Raw genomic sequence first — 23,380 nt, forward strand, 5'->3', positions numbered from 1 at the left:
CCATCACACATTTTATGTTTTATGTATGCTTTATATTATGAAACATATATGCCTTTAAAAATAACTGTTCACTGAAAAGCTCTTTGGGGAACCCAAATTTCCCTATGGCATAGCTGGAAAAACTTATTTTGGAACTTTTTTTTTAGATAGGCCTATTTTTAATGGACATATGATGGTCCTACTTAAATAAAAACGTGGTAAAACGTAATACAATCTGGAAGTAAAAAAAACACCCAAAAACTAGTTCTAAAACTAAAATAATCTTAAAATACTAATTTCAGTTATTTAATTCACAGTAGGCCTAATATGAAGACATCTTTAGTTGTTGACGCTCAATGAAAAACCGAGCAAACAAACATATATTGCACGGCATTAACAAAATCAGAGAAAGAAGACTTGTTAATTACATATGAATTCAAGATAGAGTCAGTCTAAAAATACAATAAAAGTGATCTCCATGAATTTGTGAGAAATGCTGAGGAGTTTCTGTTTGACGAAAGTGCGTGGACGAAACACAAAATACCTTCTGCGCGTGTGTGGTTCAAACCTATGGTTCAAACATTGGCGCGATCTGACTTGACTTCACAGTTTACATCCTTTACTGAAATATATAAATAATCAACCCCATAAAAAAATCCATAGTGCAGGTAAGCATCGTTGTGTTTGCATTTTCTTACTTAACTGATAATGTTGCCGATTTATCCACAGCTGTCGTTAGAGAAAGTTTTGAGACCAATTCAAAACGGGCTAACGTTAACGTTACTGTCTTCTGTCGTTTTAGGATTATTTTATATTTAACGTTAACTGTTACACTGTTGAAAAAAGGTGTGGACCATATTTTATGTATGTATCGGATCATTTAGTCAGAAGGAGAACTGTTAAACGGTGTTTTATGTGTGCAGAGTGCGGTCAGTCACTAACGTTAGATTGTTGTTGTTGTTGTTGTCGTCGTTGGCTGTAGCGTTCAATGTGTGAAATGCATGTGTAAGTTCATCAAGACAAAAATAAAAAAATAACGAATGATAAAGGCATCCATGAAGGTTTCTATATATATATATATATATATATATATATATATATATATATATATATATATATATATATATATATATATGCCTTTTGTACCTGCATTCTGCATTTTATGATTTTTTGTTTTGTTTTTTACAGTCTATGGTTGATAAGTTACGCGTTCTGACTCTGAGTTAGTGGTGTTTGGAGCATAGACCGTTTGGAGTTATGGCTGTTGCTGAAGTGTTCTAGGTAGTTGCTAGGCTGTTGCTATTGATATCTGGCTTGTTCTTAGGGTGTTACTAAGCAGGGGAGTTACAGTCCTAAGCATGCCCTCTCTTTGAATATGCTCTTGTTGACCTCTTATATTTTTTTATCTCAGAAATGAATCACTGTGAGCTTGAGGAAGTAACACAACATATTAACAACAAAATTTCCATGATTAAACGACTCCTAGAGCTTCGAGCTGTTGGTAAGCTGCATTTACTCTACCTGTTACTAGTGATGCAATGAAACCCATTTTTAATTTGACAAAAAACAAAATGAGTCTTCATTTAGCTGAAACATGAAAATAATTGCAAATTAAATTGGGATAACTGATATTTCTGGTGCCGAAAATTCAGTACCTCTCTACCCCGTTAATCTTGACATATATTTTTTCCTTTTAAATTGTGTTCTTTGTTGGTGGTATGATTCGTCTCATGTGAATTTTCTTTAGCAAAAGATCCAGACAAACGGGGGACTCTTTTCAAAATCGAGCAAGAAGTCACTGCCATCAATGACCTTCTTGATCGCTTTGAGAGATATGTGGGCCAGCAGAGAGACTTGCTGAAGCATTTGAAGGTGTGATATTTTCATTAATGTTTATTTTATTTTGTAGATAATCTTTGTAATGTTTAAGGATGCACCGATAGGAAAAATTTCCCAGATAACCGATACATTGGCCAATAAATACAATAATTCCAAATTGTCATATCATTTTAAGAACCTGATTACAAAAACAAAAGTCTCACCATTTAAAGCCATATCCCAAGCACACAATTATAATGTTATCATTTTAATTTTATGTAGCCTATATGACAGACTTGCACTGCATATGTTGCACTTAAATGTATTTTCTTTTTTTTAAGTGGGCATCTCGTGTTTTTATCAGCTTTTTATCTGCCAAATTTTCTTATCGGTCAATAACGATAACATTAAAAATGAACATGTATCGACCAATATGGTGGCCGACATATCGTGCATCCCTACTAGTAATTGGAACATTTAGTGATGGGAGAAACTGAGCTTTTTCTGAATCAACTCTGCATCAGTTGAACCATTTTTTATTTTCGAAATTCAAAAGTGCATTATGTTCTAAGTTACATTTTTGCTCTCTTATGAATCTTTTAATTATCTTGCCAATAGGATCTAGAAGGGTTTTTTCAGGAGGACGTGCACGATGCCCATCACCTTAAGAACAACACCCCTCCGCACATGCCCAAAAGAGGCCAACAAGCAGCTCCGCAAGGGTATTTCCTGTTTTTGTGTCTCAATCCTAACTATCCCACTGTGGGGATGGTGCCTTATTCAGTTTGCTTCATCATTAGGAAGCACCACAAAAAAACTCAACAACATAAAGCCTTAGCCAGCTTCTGTTTGACTGAAACTGATGACTTTGGCTTTTTTTTTTGTCTTCAGTGGAGGACAGGTGGCAGTTCAGAGCAGGCAGGCAGATGCGCCCCCCGCCCCTCAGGAACCGGGTCCCCCCAAGAAACCTCAGCGCTACCAGATCAAAGAGATGGAGTTCATTACCATCCTAGAGTTTGACAGCATACCACCGTGAGTCCTTCCACACCTGTCTAAACAAATTCTGTGAGGAAATATAGTAAAGAACTGTAAACAATAGCTGTGTTCTAAAACCCAGTGAGACCCCTAACTAGACAGCATAGTATCCTGATGTAAAGGCTGTTCTGAAAGGTATGGTACCTTCTGAGATCCTTGTGACAATCACAGAATGCACTGCGATGAGCTTTTTGTTCAGTATCAAAAACGCATGAAAAAAGTGGCTATTTTACCAAATGTGTATGTGTGTCCTATACATTTTTTATGCTGATCATAGCATGTCGTTAGCTTAGCAGCATGCTACCACCAAACTCTATAGAGAGCAACAGCGGCCGTCTACTTTAGCCGCTTTTTCATTCCATGCAGGTCCGGGCCAGTTACAGTTTCATTTTTTCACTGTGGAGCTGATAATGGCTGCTCTTTGGAATGTAATTCAAACATGTCAGTCGTTGCCTTGTTAAAGCAAGTTTAGTTAAAGTGAGTATGTTAATATTGCGACTGTTATGGAGGGCGATCAGGTATTTCTTTTAGTTTTATTGTTGATCTGCTTTTACGCGCTCAGAGAAACTGGTAACGAGGCAACAGACAAGTTACCTATGTGTAAGGACTGCACGATATTGGAGAAAAAAAATTAAATTGCGATATTTTTTCCCCCCAACGATATATATTGTGATTTTGAGAGCCATCAATCCAGGCTAAAGTCAATAATTACCATTCCATGATATTAATCATTTCATTAATAAGCAAGCTTCATTACAGGTGACAAAAATAAATGTTGGAAAGTATGTGTAAACATGATACTAAACCTCCAGTAGGTGGCAGAAGGTGACCGTCTTAATGATTGAGTCACTGAATCATTCACTCAAACGATTCATTCAAACCCTGAATCATTCACGCTTGTTGCTGTGATTGAGACGCGTTACGGTTCTGCTGTGAATGATTTTCACTGCTGAAATAGAACAAAAACACTAAATATTTCATCTAAAATGTAAGTGACTTTAAGTGAATGTTAATTAGTTGTTTATGGAACTGTCATATGAAATCAGTGTCATTTTCAGTCGTGATGGTAGGCTATTCAGTAAAACGTTCTAGTGTTGTAATTTCTCCTCGAGAGGCTGCACAAGCGTCAACAGCGTGACCTTATCGTCAGTTCATTATATTTATATATTATTATCCAATATCGATTGCCACTTAGACTAATTCTCTTTAGAGAATTTCTCTTACTCGTCCCTTCAAAAAAATCCACTTGTCCTGGACAAGCGTTAATGTCGAGCCCTGCCTTTTATTCGTCGTAAAGAGCTTTGTGGTACCGTTTTAAGTGATCAGACAAATTGATGGTGTTTTCTTGTTTTATGGCCATAAGACACTCCATGCAAAGTACGTCTTTTTGGTCAACATCCTCCTTTTTGTTGCCGAAATAGTCACAAAAAGATGATTTCTGGTACGAAAAGGCTATCGGTTCCTCTTCGTCAGTGACTGTTTGGCCGTGAGCGGTGAGGAGCGGCACAGCGAACCAGTCACTGTGTAGGCTCGCAGAACGTGCATGTCACCCCAGCAACAAACACGTGTTTACTGTGTGCTACCGTTCTTTTAATACACCATGGGCTTATACCCTTCACATCGCATGTGCCGGCGATGTGACTATCGCTCACACGCACATCGCGATGTCGATGTTAAAACAAAATATCGTTCAGCCCTACTATGTGTAGTGTCGACGTCACTACACCATGCTGAGAACAGTCTTAGTCTTATTGGTTTATTAAAAGGAATTAAATTATTAAAGGATTCAAGGAAATAAAGAAAAAGAAACAAGAACAGTAAGTTCCAGTTCTATTGTAGATATGAAGCAAACTATTTACAAATGATTATTATTATTTTTTTAAACATGTACACATTCACTCATATTTTCATGTGTAAAAAAGCAAAAATATTCTTTTCACGTCAAATTCAGTTATGTTTTACAAATAGACTGTAAAAAAATATATGCATGTAGTGTCCGTGACGTCACCCATAGGATTCCAATAAACCGTAGAGACGAGCTGGCCGTTGCCATCTTGTCAGCGCGTCAACGCGTGTCATGCACGGATAACAGAAAATGATTAAAGAGGCGGGATGTGGGTGGAGCTTTGGTGATGCAATGGCTAAAAGACAGCGGTTAAATGGCTATCCACCTGTCACTCAAAGTGGCCACGCCCTTATTTATGCATAACTTTAATGTTTTATATAATGTAAACGAATTAGTTATAATAACATTAACCCCCCCTCACAGTTGTCATGAAGGTCAAAATTATCCATATAAACCAAAACCACAATTTGTACCAGGCTGTAAATATGCTTTTTTTCTGATGTGAAGTTGGGCATTTTAACATGGGGCTCAATGAGATTCTGCTCTCTTCTGTAGCCTGTCTCTAGTGGCCAGTCGATGAATTGCAGTTTAAGTCACTTCCGTATAGCTTCAACAGGAACTGGGGAAGGTTGCCGTTTGGTTTTACATAAATAATGTCCTATTTTCAATTAAAAATAGGGGTATTCCATAAAAATGTCAAGTAGTTGGCATTAATTGATAGTGCTGTTGGTCGCTGAACGTTTTTATCGTAAAACAGTTGTCAAATATTAAATGCTACTTGCATCTTAGGATGCACTCTTTCAGTGCAGTAACTAAAGTATCGCATTGGAATTTGCACTAACAGTAAGTCCTCGCATGTTTTTGGATTTGATTGACCATCTCACTCATTCTGACAGTGACGTTAGACCACTGAGGCTGAACAACCTAAAAATGTAACATTTTGCTTTTGTCATCCTAGCAACAAACAGAGCGGTGTGTAATGGAGTACATCAGGGCAGCATCAGGAATATCAAGTATTGTGGGGGACAATTTGGCCATTCCTAATTATTCGGGGGTCTTGTCCCCCTCATTGTCTATGGCAGTTACAGCCCTGAAATATACCCTATGCAGGGAGTAAAAAGGAAGGGAGTTCACTAGGTTTTGGAACAAGAATACCACAATTGACCAATCAGAGTCTGGCATTCCAGAGAACAGTTGTTATGATAATCTGTTTTGATTCAGCATCTTTCAGATATTTGCAATTCACATGCAATTTACTGGAGTTTCTTCAACTTCACGTGTGCTGTCACAGGTACATGAAAGGCCGTGTGACGTACGACCAGCTGAACGCAACAGTGCAAAGCATCAACACAGCTGTGACGGCAAAATATAAGATCCTCCATCAGTCAGTAAAAACCCTGAACAACGTGTCCCGCACGCTCCACCAGCGCTTTAAAGACCAAGAGACAAAAGACACCAAAGGTATCACAGTTTTATCTGTCTGTCGGTTCTGGAGCCGCAGGTCAAAGGCTTATTTGACCTCATTTAGCTCTGTAGTCCATCATGTATTAACAGTCTTGTCACATCGAGAATTGAGTCAACTGTTTGCTCTAAAAAACTATTAACGCCACGGGCGCATGAACTGGTATAAGTGCTATGATAACTAAGGTCATTTATCCTGGTCTGGTATTTAATAAGCTCTTATGGGCTGAAAGAGGTCATCCATCATCCATTTTTGTTTTGTTCCCACAGGTCAGTTTTTCATCGTGGAGCAAGACATCAGAGAGTTCACCCAGCTGAAAGTGGACAAACGGTTTGTGGGGATGTTGAACATGCTACGCCACTGCCAGCGTCTGAAGGAGGTCCGAGGCGGTGGTATCACACGCTTCATCCTGCTCTAAGGGTCATAGGCGCCCACGTCTCCATCACATGTCTTTGAATGGAGTTTTAAAAGGCGCTGTGCACTAAAGGATGTTTGTTTGAGAGCTGTTTGCCATGGAATGAACTTCAGAATCCAAATTGTTTGTCAAATCATCCTTATGTACCCTTTTTAGACCTAAAACCTGACAGAGATGGATTTATGTGTAATATATGTTTTATTAACTTTTTGTTGTACAACAATAGCACACAGTCAAACATTAAATGTTAAAACTATTTGTCTGCTCAACATTTGAGGTACAAATTTAATTTATGTTTTAGTACAATCAATGTCAAAAACAGACTTAATTTACTCATAAATCTTGTTCTAAAAAATTCCCACAAGCATTGCATGGCAAATTTGCATTCTGGGTCGGGCTACTTTGTGAAAAAACAGTTGATGTTGTGGAAGGGTCACTTTATTCGTGATGATGAAACTCTAAATTAATTGCCGTGTTATTTCTATTGGAGGAATGTGGAAAAATATTGAAGCTCAAATAAAATTGCAGTATTGAAAGTATAAAAGTTGTCGAGATTGGTGTTTAGACATTTTTATTATTTTTTGAGACAAATGAAACAGCTTCAGTTAACTTTTCATGTAACAGACTTGTCAACTTTACCCCTGTTTTCTCACCAAAAACTCAACCGAGCATGAAAAGTTACCAGGGGTTGACAGTAACTAAGTACATTTACTTGAGTACTGTACTTAAGTACATTTTTTGAGTATCTGTACTTTACTTGAGTATTTTTTCTGGAAACTTATGACTTTTACTTCACTACATTTGAAAGACAAATATTGTAATTTTTACTCCACTACATTTCTATCAAGGTCGAAAGTCGTTTCTGTAGCAGCTCTGAAAGTCGGAGGATTTTTTTCCTTTTTTAAAAAGTTTTTTGTTGTTGTTGTTGCAGACAGTCTATCAGTAATCTCTCTTGTAAGGTCATATACATTTTCCCAACATTTTTTGAACACTGATCAGTTCATAGCAAAATGGAAGAAGACGGTTCTTAGGTACAAGTGTGTGCACCCATAGCCATACTTTGAAAGTATGTTTCAGTAACAAAAAAAACAAGATTAGTTGGCATACACTTGATTCATGTCTTATAAAATATTACAAATATAAACGTCTGGGAGAAAGAGAAGAGAAAAGTTGGGAGAATATCAGAAGTGTATCAGTGTATTGGATCCGTGCATTTGGCCTTAAAGTGACAGCAGCTTTATAAAGAGCTTTGTAACTTTTTTTAAAGTATTTAAATGAGTTTTAGTCGTATGCTAATATGTCAGATGGAGCATCACTGAATGACTTAAACCATGATGACAGTGTGCATTTATACAACAATAATAAAATAATGCGTTGACATAAAAAAGGAAATTTACATTTGATACTTAAGTACTTTTGAAAACAAATACTTCTGTACTTTTACTTAAGTAAAAATCTGTTTTTACAACTTTCACTTGTAACGCAGTAATATTTGACCAGTAGTACTTTTACTTTTACTCAAGTAATAGAGTTGTGTACTTTGTCCACCTCTGAAAGTTACACATCAACAGTAAGTTAGACATTTCTGCTCTTGCTTTGTCATCTTCACTTGCTTTTTAGAAAGACATAAAGACTCCATGTAGAGGACGCTGCACTTGCACACACAATGACGGATGCTTTAAGACAACTGGTATGCTAACTGATAAATTACATGATGATTTGGTTGTCCAGTTATCTCAAAAATCGTTCTTTTTTTTTTGCAGGCGGGAAGTCCTGTGCTTGTTGCAGCCATTTTCATATCAGGAATTGGAGGGACCTTCCAGTATGGCTTTCATATCTCTGTCCTGAACTCGCCGTCACTCGTAAGTACCTTCTTTGTTTATATATAAAGGGTCTTATGGTGATTTACTGTCTCTCCTGAGTTGCATACAGGGGCATGGAGGTAATCAGTATTAATCACATGCATTTCTGCCACTGTCTTTAAGATGAGACATTCCCAAAGGATCAAAGAATCAATACAAATCAGAGCTTATGAGTTGGTGGTAACCTGTGAAATGCTGTGGTTCAATAAAATGAAATGAATGGCATAATAATCTGAGGCTTGTGCTTACATTGCAAGTTTATTAAAGAGCTGGTGAACAGCACCTGCCAGGAGCGTTATGGCCACTCTCTTGAGCCCTGGGAGCTGACGCTCATCTGGTCCTTCATTGTGTCTATATACTGCGTCGGAGGACTGGCCGGAACCCTGTATGCTGGACGTCTGGCAGGCATGTATGGAAGGTATTGGAAGTGTTTCCACATAGCGGACATCCCAGTCTGGTCATTGTCTGATGATGAATGAAGTTACAGGGATAGTTCATACTAAAATAGAAGATATTTTTGTATTTTGCTCATATAATTAAAGTTAAAAATTAATGGGGTTGGATGTTGTTTTGCATGATATGGATAAAAACATTCAAAAGTTTGGGGTCAGAATGATTATGTATTTGGAAGAAGTCTCATGTTCCCCAAAGCTGCATATATATATATTATATATATAAAATATAAATCCTCTCAGGCATATCATTATGACCTAATGTTGTGTTGGTCCCCTTTTGCTGTTAAAACAGCCCTGACCTGTCGAAACATGGACTCCATTAGACCCCTGAAGGTGCGCTGTGGTATCTGGCAGCAAGATGTTAGCAGCATATCCTTTAAATCCTGTAAGTTGTGAGGTGGGGCCTCCATGGATCTGACTTGTTTATTCAGCACATCCCACAGATGCTTGATTGGATTGATATCTGGGGAATTTGGAGGCCAAGACAACACCTTCAAAAACAATTTTACAGTCTATGCTCAAACCATCCCTGAACCATTTTTGCTTTGTGGCAGGGCACATTATCCTGCTGAAAGAGGCCACAGCAACCAGGGAATACCGTTTCCATGAAAGAGAGTACATGGTCTGCAACAATGCTTAGGTAGGGGGTACGTGTCAAAGTAACATCCACATGGATGGCAGGACCCAAGGTTCCCCAGCAGAACATTGCCCAAAGCATCACACAGCCTTGGCCGCCCATGACCCTGACGCTGGTATACCACTGTTCGTTCCTTGGACTGCTTTTGATAGATACTGACCACTGCAGACTGGCAACAGCACACAAGAGCTGCAGTTTTGGAGATGCTCTGACCCAGTCGTCTAGCCATCACAATTTGGCCCTTGTCATCTCGCTCAAATCCTTATGCTTGTCTATTTTTCCTGCTTTCTAACACATCAACTTTGAGAACAAAATGTTCACTTGCTGCCTAATATACCCAACCCACTAACAGGTGCTGTGATAAAGAGATCAGTGTTATTCGCTGGTCATAATGTTATGCCTAATTGGTGTATACAGTATCTCACAAAAGTGAGTAGTACACCCCTTACATTTCGGCAAGCATTTTAATATATCTTCTTAAGGGACAAAACTATGGAAATAAAACTTGGATATATTTTAGAGTAGTCAGTCTGCTGCTTGTATAGCAGTATAGATTTACTGTACTCTGAAAATAAATAAAGCTACAGCCATTATTGTCAAAATAGCTGGCAACAAAAGTGAGTACACCCTAAGTGAACATGTCAAGACTGTCCAAAGTGTACATTTTTTTGTGTGAGAACCATTGTTTTCTAGCACTGCCTTAATCCTCCTGGGCATGGTCCTGGGATCCTCTTCCACTCCTCCATAATGACATTGGTTCAAATTCTAAATTGAAATCTTTTGAAACATGATAAGTGCCTTTACTGTCACTTATGATCAATTTAAGGCATCCTTGCTGAATAAATTATACATTTCTTTAGACAACATTACCTTTTGAAAGGTAATGTAACTTAGTTGATCCTAACATGGATCCTTCCTCAGCCCATTATTCAACATTTTCAAAAGCATTTTGGTATCGAACATTCTTATCATGTGAATAAATGGGAGCAGTTCAATGAGCAACATGGGCTTTTAATTCCAGAATTGACCTGAAATTATGCCAGGGGGAACATATAGCCATGATCATTTTTTTAAGCCAGTCTATCCTAGATTAAGTCTCTTCAGGTTTTGTTTTGTTCCAGTAACCCAGTTAGCAAGACATTTAAAATTTAAACACTCTGGCTCATTTTCTTAAAGGGATAGTCCACCCAAATATTTAAATCCCATCATCATTTAGTCACCCATATGTTGTTACAAACCTGTATGAATTTTCTTCTGTAGAAAAAATAAATATTTAGCAGAATGTTCATGCTGCTCTTTTCCATATGAGAAGTGAGCAGAAGATGACGAGCTCCAAAAATGACAAAATGCACATAAGAGTGGTCTATATGACTTGTTGTGCACTATATTGTTCATATATGGCTTCAAAAAACTTGATATAGACTACATTTAGAAGAAAAAAAAATCATACATATTAAACATTTTGCTGGACTTAATTGACTAAAAATACTTGGTAACACTTTTTATGAAGACAATGCAAATCATTAATATAAACAGTTTAACATTAAAACCTTAATGTTACATACTATATATGTATATATATATATATATATTTTTTTTATTTTTTTTAAGTATAATTCCTTAACCGGTATAAGAAATACCATTCATATGGCTAGGGGGATATAGGTTTTAACAAATCAAAATTACTATTCATGACCTCGAATGCAAACATTAGTGTCTCTGGAACTATTCAATATTTGATCATTTATAAATCAGTATAATGGATTAAGACTAAGAGCATGAACATTGAAAAAGCAAATGCATGACTTATAATTATAGTAATAATATAAATGTCCCTATAACTGTTCTTATAATGCAGTATAAGTCTTAATGAATCTTTATAAATCTATTTATAGAATAGTAATACTTATAAGTATAAACAGGGCTATAATTCATTATAAGCATGGGCTTAATAGAAAGTGGGACCAAAACATTGTATCTTATTTATTTTTATTATTTAATAACTAATCCTGGGTATAGAATCTGGCATGGCATTAAAGAAGGAAAGAAATAAAACCGATCACATGGGTTTGGAATAACATGAGAGTGCAAAAATGACAGCTTTCATTTTTGGTAACCATTTCTGTTTTGGTAAATTTTAAGTATTTCAATTCTTAAATAAGGACCATCAATTTAGTGTGTGTTTTTAACCCTTCATAGGAAGAAAACTCTGCTTTTGAACAATGTGGTGGCAATCTGTGGAGCTGTCCTGATGTTGCTGAGTAAAACCGCCCTCTCGTTTGAGATGATCATGGTGGCACGCGTCCTATATGGCCTCAATGCTGGTGCGGTGAAAAAATGTGTGCATGCTTTGTCTGTTTTATGATGTGCTTTCTATATAAACTACTTGTGTGATGTCTGTGCAGGTGTGAGTTTGACTGTCCACACCATGTATATATTGGAGTGCGCCCCCAAGAGGCTGCGTGGGATGGTTGGTGTGTCTGTGGCCTCTTTTGTCTCACTGGGGAAGTTCTTTGGTCAGCTGCTTGGGATTAGGTGGGTCATTAAAGGGATAGTTCACCCAAAAATTAAAATTAGCCCTTGATTTACTCACCCTCAAGTCATCTTATTTCTTCTTTTAGAGGAATATAATTATTACTTTATGAAGTTTTAAATATGGATATTTTTCTCACACAAAGACATCGCTTCAGAAGGCATTTATTGACCCCCCGGAGCTGTGGACTGTGGAGCACTTTTATGATGGATAGAATTTTATGGACTTCAAAACAGAAACAGCCATTCACTGCCATTATAAAGCTTGAAAGAGCCAGGACATTTTTTAATATAACTAATTGTAGAATGTCATATACACCTAAGATGACTCGAGGGAGAGTAAATCAGGGGCTAATTTTCATCTTCCTGTAACACTTTCGCTGTCCATGTGTCAACCAAAAGAATACGCAAATCAAGATGTCTTCATCATTCATTTTTAAAGATTTAAAGGGATATTTCCCCAAAAAATGAAAATTTCACCTTTGAAAATTCCCCCAAAAATGAAAATTTCATCTTTCACTCACCCTTCATTTGTTCAAAACCTGTATACATTTCTGTCTTCTGTTGAACACAAAAGAAGATATTTTGAAGTATGTCAGTGAACTTCAATTGTATTTTTTCTCCATAAAACTGTTTGGTTACCCATATTCTTTAAAATATCTTCTTTTGTGTTCAGCAGAAGAAAGAAATTCATGCAGGTTTGGAACAATTTGATATTGTCTAAATGATGACAGAATATTTGTTTTTGGGTGAACTATCCCTTTAAACTTTGGTTTTGTGTCTGTCAGCGAGTTGTTAGGCACTGAGGAGCGCTGGATCTGGCTGCTGGCCTTCAGTGGGGCGGCTGGTCTCCTGCAGCTTCTAACTCTGCCCTTTCTCCCCGAGTCCCCGCGGTACCTCCTGCTGGAGAAGGCAGACAAACACGGCTGTGAGACGGGTCAGAACTACAGACACCTTGACATTTACACATACACTACCGGTCAAATGTTTGGGACAATTAAGATAAGATTTGAATGTCTTTGAAAGAAGTCTCTTATGTTCACCAAGCCTGTAAAATACAGCAAAAACAGTAATTTTGAAATATTTAAAAAAGTTATTTTATTTTCAGCATTGTTACTCCAATCTTCAGTGTCACATGATCCTTCAGAAATCATTTATTATGCTGATTTGCTGCTCATTTAATAGTTCTAATTATCATTTAAAAAAACGATATTTTCAGGATTTTTTGATGAATAGAAAATTCAAAGGAACAGCATATACTGTATTTGAAATAGAGACATTAGTATAATTTCTGTACTGATATTTTGTAACATTAAAACTTTTTCAATATGTATTTCTTCTTCTTACTTAACCCAAACTTTTGAATATGTATCAGGGTTTCCACAAAAATATTAAGCCACAAACATATTCTTAACATTGATATTAATAAAACATGTTGAGCAGCAAATCATCATATTAGAATGATTTCTGAAGGATCATGTGACAATGAAGACTAGAGTCAGCTTTGATCACAGAAATAAATTACATTTTAAAATATATTCACATAGAACAGTTATTATAAATTGTAATAATATTTCACAATTTCACTCTTTTACTGTATTTTTGATCAAATAAATACAGCCTTAGTGACCAGAAGAGACTTTTTTTTTAAAAAACATTTAAAAAAAACTTACCAACCCCAAACTTTTAATTAATATTGTTACATAAAGGCTAACACTTCTCAAGCCAAAGTGTTATAACGGTATTTGCAAGGTAACACATCACATTCTCTTAAATTTAAATGTTTATTCTGTCAAGTTGTTTGACAGTGTTTGTTATGGCTCAGCTCTTCGCAGACTGTGGGGGGCTAAAAAAGACCCTGGACCAGAGATGGAGGAGATGTTGGCTGAACACACAACCCTGAAGGGAGTGAAGATCCAGGGGCTCATGGACCTCTTCCTCGATCACAACGTTCGCTGGCAGCTCCTCACCATCCTCGTCACGTTCGTCACTCTGCAGCTCTGCGGCATAAATGCTGTGAGTTAAAAAAAAAGACACATAGCCACCCGCACCTGCTCAATTCAAAAATGATTGATTCGAGAATGCTTATTTTGTCAAAACGCACAGCCATATGCCACAGTCTGCTCAGGAAATTGACTTCACACAGCACAGAAAACACATTACAAGAATTTTCTTGTTGAGTCTTTTTCTTTGTGAGGGAAGCCACCGCAATTATTTTCATCTTTCAGTTTCAAAGATGAATAATACAACTTAAAGATAATAATGTTCATATGGCCTGTAATTGATGTCTTTGCAGGTCTATCTCTATTCGTTTGATGTGTTTCAAGCTGCCGGTATTGCCAAAGAAAACCTCCGCTATGCCGCCCTTGGGACAGGCCTTTGTGAAATCTCCACCTCCATTGGCTGTGTGAGCCGCTCTTCACTTCAACCCTGAGCACAAATATTTCATCTTAGCTCAAAATAGGATTTGACCTGGTTTAAAGGAAACTTCTGTTGGTTTTGTGTGTTGTTTACAGTGTTATTTTTATCCAGGTGCTGATCATTGAGAGTACAGGGAAGAGAGTGCTTCTCTTTAGGGGTTACCTGTGCATGGCGGCCGCGCTTGCCCTGCTCACACTCACACTTTACCTCCAGGTATGGTTATTTGTTTTTAAGTCTCATTGTTTTAATGCAATTATAAACATTGTGTGGTTAATTATTGAATGAGATTACATGTTATAGTTTGTGAGTATGGCTAATAACTCAGTTATTAAAGGATTAGTTCACTTTAAACAAAAAATTAGCCCATGATTTACTCACCCTGAAGCCATCCTAGGTGTATATGACTTTCCTCTTTCTGATGAACACAATCAGTTATATTAATAAATATCCTGACGCTTCCCAGCTTTATAATGGCAGTGACCGGCTCCATTGAGTTTGAAAAGCTCATAAAAGTGCATCCATCCATCTTAAACGTACTCCTCACGGCTCCGAGGGGTTAATAAAGGCCTTCTGAAGCGAAGCGATGCGTTTATGTAAGAACAGACTAAATTTAAGTTGTTATTCATAGAAAACTTTCACCACAACTCTCAAATGCCAAGTTGCTCATTTTACATGATTGAAATGAATGGGGATTGCAGATTTCAAACTTTAAAACATGACAAAGTTATGAAAGTACATAAAGGTGGTCTAGAAAAAAAATTGAATTTTCCTTGCCATAGTGAAATAATAAAGAGTTCAGTAAAAGGACATCACATACTGTGAGTCTCAAACACTATTGCCTCCTAATTCTTATGTAAATCTGGTGCATGAAAAACACCACGGAAAAATAAGTGATTAAGTGATTCTCAACATAACGCCACCAGTGACGCAATCGTTGGGGATCATTAATATGTACGCCCCCAACATTTGCATCTCTCCGAACATGTTCATTGTCAGGCGGATCTGACGGAGCCGAATCATCGGGCCGCAGGTAAACAAGCGACACTTGAGGATAGCAAAAATGGCAGCTGTCATGTACACAAATGTAAGGACACCATTATAAGGTGTCATGGACACCATATAAGTTAAAATGATAATCATTTGACAAGGCTATTATTTTGTAAAAAATATATATATGTATATTTTTGAGAACTGAAGTAGGCCTATGATGTTTTTGCATGCTTGTATTTAGTAAATCACATTCACTGCGTAGCCTACATTGTGACTAACATTATATAACCATGCAATATCGTTGACGAAAAAAGACGAGTCTAAAATGTAGTTTAAAAAATAAAAACTTGAACAAAAACCTCTGGTTTTGGTTTTGTCGGAGGGAAAGAAGAGCGTTCGTGCTTGCGGTTGTCAGATTTCAGTAATTTAAATACCCCAGTCAGAGCTTTTCTGTGAAAAGAACACTTATATTATCCGGTGTTTTACCTAAACGTGTCCAATCTGGCAACCACATGAACGCAAGCTCTCTCTCTCTCGCGTGGATGATCTGAAAACACCAATAAACAAGTAGGCTGCATTTTAGCAATCTCCATTTGAGATGTTCTGCTTAAAGCGTCATTCAGTTGGTCTGTGTTCTGTCAGGACGGTCAGGACTCACAAACCGCTTTGCTGAACAGCTGAACTGCTGCGTGCTGTGAGCTGCTGAAATAAGCCAATCAGAGCAGAGCTCAACATTAATATTCATGACTCTTCCAAATAAGGCAAAAACAGAGTATTACATCCAAGGGACAATTTATAGGGTTGTAAATGGACCTGTAAAACTGTATCTGGACAATTTTTGCCCTTAAATACCCTCTATGTAGATATCAGAACAATTTAACATATTGTTTCAAATCATTCTAGGACACCTTTAAGTCACAGGCTGGAATCTAACCCTTAAATGCTGCGCCAATTATTATTATTACATATTTATTACATTATTATTATATAACACAAATAGAGCTCTACCTATCACAATAATATGAAATAAGAATAAAATAAAGCATTGTTTTTTCTTTTGGATCTTGAAAGTGTTCAGTTTGAACAGATGTTTTTTTTACCATCATCACTGTCCTCTTCAGAGCACTGTTCCCAGTATGTTCAGCATCTGGCTCATATTCACAATCTCAAACATATTCGCAAAACTATCACTTTGAAAATCAACATTTTTATTTCTGACAGCTTCTTCACCAGATCCTTCATTAAGTGACAGTGACACTAAATTGCTGAGCCATTTCAGGTGTTGCTGATGTTATTTCCTATTCTTTTGTTTTCTGCCTGAGGTAACTATGAGTGAACTGTGAAACGTCGCTCATCATTGTGTATCAGCCACCTTGTGGAATAAATGTAAATTGCAATTATTCAGTTATCAATCAGTAATCATTCAATTAAACAATTTAATTATTTTTGTGCAGAAAAATACTTGTAAACTTTTCCACACCTAAGGCTGTTATTCACAGATAACCACCAAATTCGGAGTCGCACTTTTAATGTAATGAAAGTGACTAGGAACTGGAGCTGTCAATTTTCAAAATGACTAAAACATATCATACAAGTACAGTAGTTCAGATATAACTAATGTGCTTTATTCCATGTCTTCTGAGATCAAATGATTGTTCTGTGTGAGGAACAGAGACAATTGAACTCATTATTCACAGAAAACTATTTTTTTTAAAACTGGTTTATTTCTTAGATATAAGGTTAAAAAAACAGATGAGGTACACATCAAAGAAAGAACAATTAATGAGCATTAAATGAACTAATTATTTATGACTAACAAACTACCGTTTACATGACATGAACCTATTAATGAGATTGGATATGTCTGGCTCTGTTATAGGACTTTGTATCTTGGATGCCATATTGCAGCATGGTCCTTATTTTTACCTACATTTTCTTCTTCTCTAGTGGGCCAGGTACAGCCACACATTTTTATAATGTTCTGAGTGCATCTTGGACTTGTGTTTGAAGCTCTCTTGTCTCAGAAATACTCTTGTGAATTCTCTTTTCCACAGCCGGGGTGACAGCACCACTTCCTGGTGAGATTTTCACACAGTCTTATAAACCTCCGGCGTTCATGGTGGCTTGCATTCTCAACTGGGTCGGACTCTTCCTGGTGGGCATGTTGTTTCCTCTTATAGTGGTGAGCTGGTCCGCCTCTAGAATTTTAATAGTTTTATGACCTAAGAAGTTACTTATGCAGAAATTGTAAGTCATTTTAGACATCTGATCTTGCATGAGATGAAGAGCCTACTCATATCAGAAGCCTTATAAAAAATGGTTTTATTTTACATGGAGCTGGTCTTCTTATGGAGGCTGCCATTTTTAGTTGAATACTCCTCACTTGATTTGGTTACTCCTCTTGTTATCCAACACTGTCACTTGAGGAATAAATTAATTAGGGCTTAAAGGGGTCATATAATGGTACATGCACTTTTACAAGCTGATTGTTTGGAAATGTGTGTTGGCAGTGCCTGTACAATGATAAAAGTCCATCAAATGTTTTTTTTTAATCTCCTTATTAAAAAAATTTAATAAGGAGATTTTTCCCTGTTTCCCCGTTTTTCCCTGTCTCAAATCGAGCCGTTCGACCGCGTGATGTCACCGATGCTTTTATGTCTGCGAAGTATTTCTCACCAGACTGCTTTATAACCGAGGGTTAGTATGAAGCAGGTTTGGCTAAGAAGCTGCTCCTGAATAAAGATCTGTACCAGTGTTCCTGCTGCATCTCCAGAAGAAGTGAGTGTAGTTTGAAACGCTTACACGCTTCACGATGAATGCAGCTAAAGTTACAGGGTAAGTTAAATTACGGCATGCTTTCTATGCATAACGTTCTCAAAATAATTCATAATCCCACGTTTATAATGATCAACACGTTATGGTTATTGTGTTATTACAAACTGTACGCTTAATTATGTAGATGGTTTATAACGGTGTCTGTTACTGTAAAAAAAAAAATCATGTTGTAAGTTATAACAATGCATAGATAACGTTACAAATTTGATGGCAGATCAAAGTGACATTACGTTAACCAACCATTCAGAAATGTCCTGTTTAGCCTTAAATGTTGAATTTCGTTGGAGCTGTTGTCTTGTCCCGGGTCCGACTCTGGTTCAAATTTATAGATGTTGCACAGTCTTTTTACGGTCTATGAGCTGTCCTCAGAGACTCACGTAGCCATTCTTTCGACTCTACTGTTGTCAATGGCAACACTCCTCATGCTACCCCACAGAACAGAGGGGCGGGGTCATTCATCATTTAAAGCCGTATACACTGAAATGGCTTGGTGAATTTTGACCACGTAAAATGAGTGTTTTCTTAGAATACTAATGAGAATTTTTTTATTAAAGTATATTCAATTTTATTTAGACACTAAAGAATCATATTAACTTGTATTAAAATGGCATTGTATGACCCCTTTAAAGGTGCAGTGTGTGAATTAGGGATGCATGGGCATTTTTGTCTATTTTTCGTTTTGATCATCGATAGGTCTCAAAAACAAGTAATCGATTAGGGGGCGGGGCTTGTGTGTGTGTGGGGGGGGGGGGGGGGGGGCTCTTAGTTTCATATCTCCATGACGATTTTAAGACTGTTACGAAAATTTATGCTGACAAAAACATGAGATGTCTATGCAGTGGAGCGTGCATAGCATGGTGAAACCCTTGCTATCGATCTCAGCTAATAGATATGATCCAGAATCTAATTCGGAGGCTGAAATAGAAACAGCAACAGCAGGACGTCCGTCTCTGTGGTATGTACTGTATTTAGTGTCAATACCTGTCAACATTTGTGTGTCTTTACTCACAGTTTATGTGGACATGATTCGGTTTATGGAACATAGAACAGCAATGAAGTCCGTTAGCGCATTTGAATGACGAAGCACGCGATCGTGTCGTTTACTGATGTTTACTCACGCAACGATAAGCAACAGCACAGACATTTGAAGCAGTTTTACTCACCGGCTGCTTCCAAAGCAGGACCGAACCTTTATCGCTGGGACTGCTCCGTCAAAAACACACTTCTTGGAGTGTGGAGATTAGGGGTGGGCGATATCTCGATATTTAAAATATATCGAGATATTTTTTCAGCTCGATATGGATTTGGACATATCGTATATATCGATATATTGTTTATATTAAATTCTGATTCCGCCACTTTGCTTCCATGTGCTGGGCTCGCTCCCGCTCGCGCGCCTCCCGCCTCATTGCTTTTGTTCCCCCTCCCCTCGCGTGTCGTCTCAGTGCACACGGCTGCGTCCGCAACCAGGTGAGGATTAGTTATCATGTTGACAAGCGCGCGCGTTGTTCAGGACTCAGTTAAGAGATCACGTTTTCCTTCTAACACAACTGCTTGCTTAAATTTATAAAGAAATATTAATGTTCATCATAGTTCAAAGCGCACGTTTCACCCACAGTCAGGTGATTGACACTGGTGTGAGACGCACTCTCAGTCACAATCATGCCAATTTATGATTTGTGTCTAACTGATCGCATGGTTTTCGGTTAAAATGTCAAAATGATCGCATATCATTTGAAAACATTTAAAAAGTATTACAATATCATTACTATGATTATTTTGTCAGCTTTATCACGGGATTATGATGAACAGGTCTATTCACGTTTTAACCAAGAGGGAAAAACGCGACATCCCGGGTGTCCTGAGACACGCGGTGCTCTTCTGTAAGTTGTGCTGTATCAGATTATCATATAGCCTACCTTCTGACATTCATATTTCGTTCTGTAACTGGAAAAGAAGTGAAATTCAGCTCATGTGTAGCCTACATGATCCGCATGATAAGTTTGAATTTGGTCAAACTCATGACAAACATCACTGTTTGAATTTTGATAAAAATTAACAGGAAATGGTGTTATGACAAAATCAGTTTATTTATATCTCAGTCATGCCCCCATCTTTCTGCAAAATGCTTACTGTTTACTTTAAGTGTAAAAAAGGGAGTCTTTGATTCATCTTTTGAAAGCATGAAATAAATGAAAAGAAGGCAATATTATTTATTTTCTTTTACAGTTAAATTATTATTATTTATGTAATCAGGGAGTTTTTTTTTTTTTAAATGTCGCAAAAGCACTTTGTTCCTACATGAACTGACTACCTCTTTGCACTTCAATAAAAAAAGAAAAGAATTTGTGGTATTTGGCATATTTGTTTTTGCTGTAGTTTTCAGGGGGTTATTTTTCCTGTAAAGATATCGAGATATATATCGTATATCGAGATATAGCAAAATATATCGAGATATATTTTTTGCTCCATATCGCCCAGCCCTAGTGGAGATCCATTTTGCGATGCGACTGAATCAATGTTGTGAAGCTTCCCGTCATTTCTGCGTTCAAATCGGTTCAAATGCAGCGCTGCCTTCCCGGAATGCTGTGCTGAAGCGTTGAAGTCGCTTAATGTCAAAGTGGAGGAATGAAGTGGAGCGCGGCACGGACTATAACCGACATAAGTGTTCACGGACGACTGGATCTGCAGCTTGAGAGCAGTGTTTATAGGCGTGCATTTCCTCTCTCGCTCTAGTCACACGCGCGCGCGCACCCTACCGGGAGAAGAGCTCGTACGGCCCATACAAGGACCTTCCGGTCTATTAACGTCAAGCTGAGCCATACCCGAAAAAAACTCTCCGAAACTTGTGAGAAACCGGAAGGAGTATTTTTAACACAGAAATACTCCATCAAACTTTGGGGATCAAAAATCCCCCCTTTAAAGAAAAAGAACTGAAAATAACTGTCTCAAATAACCCAGTCAATTATATCGGGCATTGTATTTGACGCATCCTATATGAGATTAATCAGATATATGCCTAGTACAATTTACATCAAAAGGACGCAAATGCGCACGTGAACTTGGCCAACAGGCTTGAAAACGAAACTCATTTTAAATGCGCTCTTCCCTTTACAACAACGCTAATACACGGGCAACGAAACATTACTTTTTTCATGATCAAAGTGAGAACAGCATCACTGCGCCTTTTTAAATCAATGAGAAACAACTTTAAAACAGATCGACTGTTAAAAAAATGAGTAACACTGCTGCATTATTAAAATCATAAATGATTTTGAAAAAATAAATAGCCTATCTAAAAATAAAATTACCGTCTCAAATAACCCAGAGTCGATAATGTCGGGCTGTTCGCATTTGAGCTGAAGGCAGCTAAAGAGAATGAACACCAGCCGAAATAACGGCAACGCTTTGCTAGCTGGTTATTAAACTCAACCAAACGCCGTCCTATATGAAATTAATCAGATATAGACAACATAATAAGTATTAAACAAGTAATCTTACAACTTGCATCTGTGGAAAAGGACGCGAATGCGCAGATGAACTTGACCGCGCTTTGACTCTCGTTGTGGATTTCCTTTAACAGTGCACGCTGATACACGGGGAACTAAAGCACGGCGATTACATTATATTACAATCGTGTTCTCATTATAATGCTTTGTATGTGACAGATTGGCGCCACACATTTTGCACTGTATTTCATGATCATTCATAGTGCTTCAGGCATCACTGTGCGCTTTAGTTTCACTTTATTTCGCGGTCTGGAAGGCGTGCTGTCTAATGCTAACCAATCAGACCTCATTTACCGTCCAAAATGTCGCAATAGCCAATCCGAGAAATATACAAATATATTTTTTTAAGCCAGGGCGATCATCGTTTTTATGATTGATCGTCGCTGTCACGTTTGAGTACTCGACCACTGTTGCCCATCCCTAGTGTGAATTTTAGCAGCATCTTGCGGTGAGGATGTGAATTTGTCCGTTTAGGACCACTTTAAAAACATGGCGGCACTAAATGGCAACTTCACTGTAAGGGGACTCTTGGTGTATGTAGATAATAAAAACGTAACGGAACATTTATGTCAGGTCTTTTATTCACCACTGAAAACATAGTTATGTATTATGTTGCATTTCTGTTAATAGATCCTCGTAAATACTAGACACTGCACCTAATGTAAACAGTGCATTACAACTATGAAATCTGTAACTGAAAACTATGCTTTTACATACATCCACACCACAGTCAATATAAGTGTAAGATGAAATAATAGAGCGCACATTTGAAAACATGCCTATTTGCATTTGTTAGTTTTATTTTACTAATATTTTTCTCCAATTGCAGGAGCATTTGGATTATTTCTGCTTCCTCGTGTTTTTTGTGTTCTGCTTCTTCTCTGGGATTTTTGTGTGGTTCCACGTGCCTGAGACAAAGAATAAAACTGCTATAGAGATCGCAGAGGACTTTAAGAGAATGCACCAGAAACGCAGACACTCACTACAGTCCAAACAGAGCTCAATACACATCAATGACATACAGACCAAGCTTTAACATCAGTCATGTAGTTAAATCAGAAGCTGACCAATAAAGTCATTTTACACCCAATATTCATTTCTTGTTTTGATGGCTGATGACACTGATCTGTGTGGCTCTTCTGTTGGTGACATCAAGTGTGTTAAACTGTAAGAAACATCCCATTTGTAAACTCAAAATCAAATTTTAATTAGCGGTGAACTGAATGCTGAATCAATACATTTGTACTTTGTCACACAGAGGGACACCAATTTAGGGTTGGCCTGATACAGTTGTTGTGGTGCAATGAGTTTATTGACGTTGTTCCTTGGATTGTTTAGTAGAGTGGTTAAGTCCTCAGAGGTGTGCTGACCTCTTACCGCACCAAAAAACTATCAAATTAAATATTCACAGAAAACTTACCTATAAAAAAACAGTCTTACAAGTCTTGCTTTTGCAAAACAAAATAATATATTTAAAAAAATGTTTTGGCTACAATAGTCTTCCATTATGGACATTAATCATAAAAAAGTGTAATAGCTAAAATAAGTTAAATTAAAATGTTGTCTAAGCAACTAATAAAAAAG

The 23,380-nt window shown here is 37.4% G+C and overlaps 2 protein-coding genes across 2 annotated transcripts; both read left to right on the forward strand.

Moving 5' to 3' along the window:
• The first annotated feature begins 496 nt into the window (after positions 1 to 496).
• Positions 497 to 7,077, forward strand: ska1 (spindle and kinetochore associated complex subunit 1). The gene is made up of 7 exons (XM_067433385.1): positions 497 to 647; positions 1,391 to 1,480; positions 1,727 to 1,851; positions 2,416 to 2,519; positions 2,689 to 2,829; positions 5,970 to 6,139; positions 6,410 to 7,077. The coding sequence occupies exons 2-7, from the start codon at positions 1,393 to 1,395 to the stop codon at positions 6,556 to 6,558; spliced, it is 777 nt and encodes a 258-aa protein (XP_067289486.1). The 5' UTR covers positions 497 to 647; positions 1,391 to 1,392; the 3' UTR covers positions 6,559 to 7,077.
• Positions 7,078 to 8,129: 1,052 nt separating this feature from the next.
• Positions 8,130 to 22,879, forward strand: slc2a11l (solute carrier family 2 member 11, like). The gene is made up of 12 exons (XM_067432486.1): positions 8,130 to 8,245; positions 8,319 to 8,417; positions 8,675 to 8,835; positions 11,709 to 11,833; positions 11,915 to 12,044; positions 12,830 to 12,978; positions 13,867 to 14,057; positions 14,338 to 14,448; positions 14,574 to 14,675; positions 17,332 to 17,407; positions 17,507 to 17,634; positions 22,626 to 22,879. The coding sequence occupies exons 1-12, from the start codon at positions 8,222 to 8,224 to the stop codon at positions 22,830 to 22,832; spliced, it is 1,503 nt and encodes a 500-aa protein (XP_067288587.1). The 5' UTR covers positions 8,130 to 8,221; the 3' UTR covers positions 22,833 to 22,879.
• Positions 22,880 to 23,380: the final 501 nt, after the last annotated feature.

This window comes from Pseudorasbora parva, chromosome 23 (assembly GCF_024679245.1).
Source record: "Pseudorasbora parva isolate DD20220531a chromosome 23, ASM2467924v1, whole genome shotgun sequence".
In the NCBI taxonomy this organism is placed as follows: Eukaryota; Metazoa; Chordata; class Actinopteri; order Cypriniformes; family Gobionidae; genus Pseudorasbora; species Pseudorasbora parva.